Source organism: Berghia stephanieae, chromosome 1 (assembly GCF_034508935.2).
Source record: "Berghia stephanieae isolate SIO BIC M18660-M18661 chromosome 1, UCSD_Bste_1.3, whole genome shotgun sequence".
NCBI lineage: Eukaryota > Metazoa > Mollusca > Gastropoda > Nudibranchia > Aeolidiidae > Berghia > Berghia stephanieae.
Window position 1 is genome coordinate 20479926 of NC_088360.1, and position 7500 is coordinate 20487425.

A 7500-nucleotide genomic window follows, 5' to 3' on the forward strand; every position below is an offset into this window, starting at 1 on the left:
TTTGGCCACAATGTCTGTGTCAGAAGCGGCCGATTTTCCAAGCCGTGACAGCAAGTATAAGTCTTTAGTGTCTGTCAATACTTCTTTATATAACGACTCCTTTTCATCCTCCGACATCTGGTCGTTTGCATAGATAGCATATTTTGTTGATAGGAGGAAGTTTTCCAAGATTGCTGACTCGTGGTTGTTGACACCAGTCAAATAAGAACGGTCGTAAAATCCGATGGATTCAAGATAGTCATCATCCTGTAAAAGTTTGGCGGGAATGTCCGGGACAAAATCGCCATCCACAACTGGAACAAATTGTGTTTTACTCATTCTTAAGTCATTAAAACCAGTGAGGATAGAGATAGGTGTTTTCCGTAAGCAATCGACAAGGGCTTTACTTTCTTGAATGTTAACCGCATTGCCCACATCTTTGTCCAAGCAGCCGGCTAATTTTGCAATATGCTGCGCATGTGACTGCGCATTGATAGATTGACCATATACAGACGTGGCAGTACCACTTTGTGGGTAGGCTTTAGTAAACAGTCCTTTGGAGTGAGGCGAAAGAATTTGATATCCAACTGACATTCCACCAGCCGATTCTCCTGCAATTGTAATATCTGCAGGGTCTCCACCAAATGCCCGGATGTTGTCTTTGACCCATTTGATGGCGAGTGATTGATCCCATAGACCGTAATTTCCTGGACTGGCTTCGTTTTCGGTGCTAAGAAATCCTAAAATACCCAGTCGGTAGTTGATGGTAACAACAATAACATCTTGACTGATAACAAAGGATGAGCTTTCGTGATATGAGCTCGTGCCAACAACAAATCCACCACCATGAATGAAAACAATAACTTTTTTCAAAGACTTAGAAGGGTTTATGTTCTGTGTTTGGATATTAAGAATCAAACAGTCCTCAACATAATTCGTTTCGTTATAGGTCATTAAACTTGGCTGTGGACATAATATTTGCCTGTCTTTTGATGCGTCAAACACATCATCTGAAGATATAAATATAAAAATGATTATGACGATGATGATGATGATGATAATAATAATAATAATAATAATAACAAAAACACTACTACTACTACTACTACTACTACTACTACTACTACTACTACTACTGGTACTACTACTACTACTACTACTACTACTACTACTACTACTACTACTACTACTACTACTACTACTACTACTACTACTACTACTACTACTACGACTACGACTACGACTACGACTACGACTACGACTACGACTACTACTACTACTACTACTAATAATAATAATAATAATAGTAATAATAACAATAATCATAACACTAACACTAAGTACCTATAGATAGTATGCAGATGACGTCACTCAGGCCTTTGTTATTGTTTTTGCCATCCCCGTTTGTGAGTTGTTCTCACTAAACTGCATCAACCAGACTATAAAAGTTCATGGTTACACAGAGTTTGTGTGTTGGTCCGTTATACTTCCGGATGGCAATGTTGCGAACTCCTTGGCCAAGCGCATTCTATCGATACAGGTTTTAATAAATACCGGTGTATGGATTTATAGATAGTATGCACTTGGCTGAGAAGCTCATACATTGCCATCCGGAAGCATAACGGACCAACAGACAAAACTGAGTAAACATGAACGTTTATAGTCAGGAAAATACAGTTTAGTGAGAATTACTCATAAACGCGGATGGCAAAAAAACAATAACAAAGACCTGAGTGACGTCAACTTCGAACTATCTATAACAAACTATCACACAAAACTCTGTGCAACCATGAACTTGTATAATCTGGTTAATACAGTTTAGTGAGAATTACTAATAACTGTGGATGGCAAAACACACTAACAAAGGCCTAGTGACGTTAACTTCATTCTATATATTGATGCTATGCGTTAAGTTAAAAAATCATAACATCCGCCAGCCCGGTATGATAGAACGAAGTTGACGTCACTCAGGTCTTTGCTGTTGTTTTTTGCCATCCATGTTCATATATTTTTGTGTGTTGGTCCGTTATATTTCCGGATGGCAATGTTGTGAGCTTCTTAGTCAAACGCACAGCAGTACACAACTCATAAAACAGTGTGTTACCTTAAACGTTTACAATCTAATTAATGCAATTTAGTGAAAACTACTCATAAAAATGGCTGGCGAAAGACAATAACAAAGAAAAAGCAATTTCGTTCTATCAATTACATAACACAGATGAATGTTAGAGTAAGAGAGAGTTTCTTTGTTATTGTTTTAGAACACCTTTGGATGATCAGTTCTCATTAAATTAATGATCGAAACGGAATCTAAACATTTTAGGTTTCATCTGGTTTTGATTGCTGGTATGTTACATGTGTTTGTTGTGAGTAAATTACAGAAATGTGTAGCGTCTATGACACACTAATTATACACAAACAGGTGAGGAAATTGAATGCACTCAGTTTACAGCCTTAGGGCTAACCCACACCAGAGACTGACTCTGCCGTCTTCCGGATAAAGACTAAGAATAAAGAGAAGAGCCGCTAATCCTACCATACCAAGGGCGAAAAAAACGACAGAGGACGTCGGGTGCATGGTATGGGTAGGTCTAGCGACTCTTCTCTTTATCCTTTGTATTTTGTCCTTGCCCAATGTCTTTATCCGGAAGACGGCAGAGGGCGGAAGTGCCGGGTCGTCGGAGTCCTGGTTCGAGTCAAATTAAGTCCAGGCAACCCTTGAACGTTGCTTCCCTGACTTTGGACAGAGCTGCATATACGAGGTGGAAGTCGGTTTGGACGAATTCAAACCCTCGAGAGGACAGGGACATCGACTTCTCGAAACTGGGGGAGAAGTTGCCAGCAAGAGGAGACATTGGGTACCAGCCAATCGGTCGAGAACCTGCCTCACGGCACGCTCACTTCATCAGTGGGGGCTTGCCACCTGTCCAACATATGGCCATTGTAGTCAAGAGCCCGAAATCGCAGAGCGTCTAGTTGAACGGTGCGTTGTGACGAAGCTTTTGGCTGGTTCGTGACAAAACAAGATTGCAGTGATGAGTTTGCGTCCTGGATAGATCGTCATAACATAGTAGTGTGAGAACCACGAGAAACTGCTGTCTTCAATTGCAATGTCGAAACTGATGGTAAACACAGTAAGTAATAATGGCGTCGGACAAAGTCGTCAACGACAACTGACTCAGCAAATTGTTTTTGAAAGTAGAATACCATACCACTTGTAAAATGGAACTTATATAAAATAGTTATATTTATTGGACATTGCAACTAATGGGAGCGATCTATATTCATGTTTTCGTCCAACCAAGTCATCAATCACATGATTTGTTGCTTTCCAACAATTGGATATTTCTTAACAAATGTAAATGCGCTGCTTTGTTTACAAAAGTTATAAACATACACATGTGTCAAGCTGAACAAAATGACCAATCGTGATATTAGATATTTCAAAATCTCTGAGCACTTTTTCACTATGTGGGTCACTTTGAGCACATATTCCAATGTGACCAATGACCTCGAGCACATGGAAATGTAATATAGATCGTGCCCATTGAAAGTCCATAATGGCTAAAATATTAAGTAATAAAAGTGCTGGGAAACTACGGAAGACATCTCAAGAGGGGAGGTCGTATGGACGGGCTCCCTTATCTTTTACCGATGTATAATAATATTATAGCCTATTATTGATGCATTAGGTAAAATATTCACCGCATCCGCCAGTCGGATATACCATACCAACACAACAACAACAAAAAATACTCTGCAACTTTGAACGTTTATTGTCTGATTGATAAAACTGAGTGAGAACTAATAATTAAAATGGCTGTCTAAAATCAATAACAAAGAGCTGAGTGATGTCAATTTCTTTCTTTATATACCAATTCGTAATCAATTTGTCGACCCTATTACTTCTATGCCCAATGTGAAAGGTCTACAATTTGCATTACACATTTAGAAGGAGATAGGAGAAATTAAATGAAAAACAGTCTCCAGCAGGTCAGAATTTAATGACCGACAACCTCCCCCACCTTCATCTGTAATGCTTTCCTAACCGCCAAACATGTGATCTTGACATCAATTTAATCATCACAAAAAAGGAAAATATCACGCGGATGTCCATCATAAATAACTATAAGGCATTTGGTTGGTTCAAACTTGTTTTATTTACAACTTGTTAGTTTCATTCAAACCTCACAATGCAAGGATAATAAAGATATAAAGGATAATAAAGATATTACATACATGATAAATAATACTCGACTATATTTATCACAATCAGTTCAATGTACGACTTTAACTTACCAATCTTAGGATGTGGTTGTGGTTTGGTAAATCTGAGATCACCCAATGGAGGTTTGGCGTAGGGAATTCCTTTGAAGGATAAATAAGATTGTCCCGTGGTATCATCAGTTTTCTTGGCGCCTTGAATTTTACCGGCAGGTGAGTCCACCACGACTGTAGACAACTCCACTGATGTTACATAACACGATGAAATTAAGAACAAAACACAGAATGGTAACATGGTGTACTCGTTTTGTTGGACAATAAATTTATATCTTACTCTTATAGTTTTCAAGACAGACAATAATTGTATTTTCAAATCCAAACCCTATGAACACCAATATCACTTATATTGTATTAATAACGATAACACATAGTTGGTCTATGTAGGTCACAGGTTAAATGGGAATAATACCGTCACGTTGATGAAAGAACGCACTGACAATCAATGGCCCAAATATTTTATACGAATCATGTTCATGACCGTGAAAAGATAGAACCTACTTGAGTGAGAACATGAAATTATCAGGACATCATATTGATCAACACACGAAGCCAGATCACTGTGTTGCACGAGTGTGTTTAAAACTGCTGGGTTTTTAAAAAAACAAAATACTGCACTTTGTTTTGTTTTCTTAAAATGTTTGTTGTATAAATGAAAAACGACCAAGACGACCATTGAGGGTAACACGAATAATTTTATTTTTAAAGCACATGATCTTCCCATATTGCAAATCTTAAAATTTAGAAATGAAAAAAAAAACAAAAAAACAAGAAAACATAAACAACGAACAAACAAAAAAAAAAACAAAAAAAAACAAAACAAAAAAAAAATAAAAAACCAAAAACAACAACAACAAATAAATAAATAAATAAAATAAAAAAGAGAGAGCCGTAAATTGATCAAACAAAAAAAGAAATGGAGCTGGGCTGGAAAGGAACAGGATCACAAAGCAAAAAGATTCTTAAATGTCTCATTATGAAAACAACACTTTATATATTTTTATCAGCTATTTCATGAAAAATAATGGGCATCTCTAGACAGATTGAAGTTGATGTCACTAGGGTCTTTGAAAGTCTTTGTGATTGTTTTTTGCCACCCCCGTTTACGAGTAATATGCTTTAACAGTCATGACGTCATTTCCCGTAATGACGCATGGTAACATGGTAACTGGCTCTAAACTATCGGAACAATGGTGGACGCCCTTATGAAATATTTCTCCGACGAGCATAAAAGTGTATCCAGAGGAGAAAAACATTATAAGTATGATCATGTTTTGACTTTTACACATTCTGATCACATGACATATGAAAAGTTCTAGCCAGCATGAAGAATAAAGTACCGATTTTCTTTGTTTAGAACCACGATGGCCGCCGTGACATCAGACTATTGAATCCAATTCTCACTAAACTGTATTAACTGGACTATAAGCGTTCAAGGTTACAGACAGTTTTGTGTGTCGGTCCGTACTTCCGGATGGCAATGTTATGAGCTTCTAAGCCAAGTGCATACTATCTATAGGTAAACATAGCAAACTCCACAGCTTTTTCTATCGATGGTATGTGTCTAAGTAAAATACCCACTATTCTATCGCTTGATCTATGGATCCAGTCGTTAACTCATAACTTGACACTCACCAAAAACGACGTCAAAACCAAGTCTTTGGCCACAACAGAAAACAAATCGTGAGTTGTATTCAATATTTTACCCCATAGAATCATTTATTTCCTTGAGCACCACTTACGACAATTAAATGACGTAAAAAATATAAGTCCTAGTGGGATCGAGCGTAGCCATCGTTAACTTATAACCTGACACCGACCAAAAAATGACGTCAAAATGCCAGTCTTTTGCCACAAAAGAAAACAAATGGTGAGTTCATTCATTAGTTCAACTAATAGGACCACTTGTTTCCATGAGCACTACTAACGCCAATTCACTCGGCGGTGCAAAATCAAATAATGACGTCAAAATGCCAGTCTTTTTAGGTTTCTGTGTCAGGCTATATCTTTACGATGGCTACGGTTCTTGAGTCAGGCCGTGGCCTTCGTAAAGTTATGGCCTGACACTGAACAAAAAATTACGTCAAAATGCCAGTCTTTTGCCACAAAATAAAACAAATCGTGAGTTGAATTCAATAGTTCAACAAATGAAATGACTTGTTTACATGAGCTCTACTAATGACAACTCACTAGGTGGAGCAAAAACCAAATAATGACGTCAAACTGCCAGTCCTTTTGGATTTCAGTATCAGGCTATAACATAACGATGGCTATGGTCAGGCTGTAAGTTAACGAAAACTATGTGAAAACTTAAACTTTTATAAATAGTATGCTAAGAAGCTCATAACATTGCCATCCGGAAGTATAACGGACCAACACATAAAACTGTGTGTATCCATGAACGTTTATAGTCGGGTTAATACAGTTCACTGAGCATTACTCATAAACGCGGATGGCAAAAAAACAATAACAAAGACCCGAGTAACGTCATCTTTGAACTATCTATAAAATGATCGAGAAAATCGTGTATAAAAACAATAACAATGACCAGAGAGCGGTCGATTTCATTCACGTTACTGTTTATAAACAACTAAATATGTTTGTCCGAACACGTGTGAAGGTGTGTCACGATTTCCAGGTTTTGATTGGTCAAAAATCTACTGGTTGATTGACTAGTAAGGGAACGTTTCATCTTGGTCGTTGTCCTCTTTTTCCAGTGTGTAATAATCATTCCAAGTATTGTGATGCGCTGCTCGTGTGACATGTACTTAATTGTCACCAAACGATAGAACGAAGTTGACGTCACTCAGGTCTTTGTTGTTTTTAGCCAGCCATTTTCATGAGTAGCTCTCACTAAACTGTATTAATCAGACAATAAACGTTCAAGGTTACACATAGTTTTGTGTGTGTGTGTGTGTGTGTATGTGTGTGTGTGTTGTAACCTTGACCGTTTATAGATAGTATGCAGATGACGTCACTCAGGCCTTTGTTGTTGTTTTTGCCATCCGCGTTTGTGAGTTGTTCTCACTAAACTGTATTAACAAGACTATAAAAGTTCATGGTTACACAGAGTTTGTGTGTTGGTCCCTTATACTTCCGGATGGCAATGTTGTGAACTCCTTGGCCAAGCGCATTCTATCTATATACAATTTAGTGAGAACTACTCATACTGGCGAAACCAATAACAGAGCGCTGAGTGACGTCAATTTCGTTCTAGCTGTTGTGAAACATGAAGCATGG

The 7500-nt window shown here is 37.8% G+C and overlaps 1 protein-coding gene across 1 annotated transcript in view; it reads right to left on the reverse strand.

Annotated features, from left to right (window-relative positions):
- Positions 1–4759, reverse strand: part of LOC144970168 (cholinesterase-like) — a 6798-nt gene extending 2039 nt beyond the window's left edge. Inside the window, exons 1-2 of the mRNA XM_078909525.1 lie at positions 4279–4759; positions 1–989 (exon numbers count right to left, since the gene is read on the reverse strand). The exon at positions 1–989 is cut by the window's left edge and continues 338 nt beyond it. Coding sequence (XP_078765651.1) covers positions 1–989; positions 4279–4498 — 1209 coding nt within the window. The 5' untranslated portion in view covers positions 4499–4759. The remainder of the gene's footprint in view (positions 990–4278) is intronic.
- Between the last annotated feature and the right edge of the window lie 2741 nt (positions 4760–7500).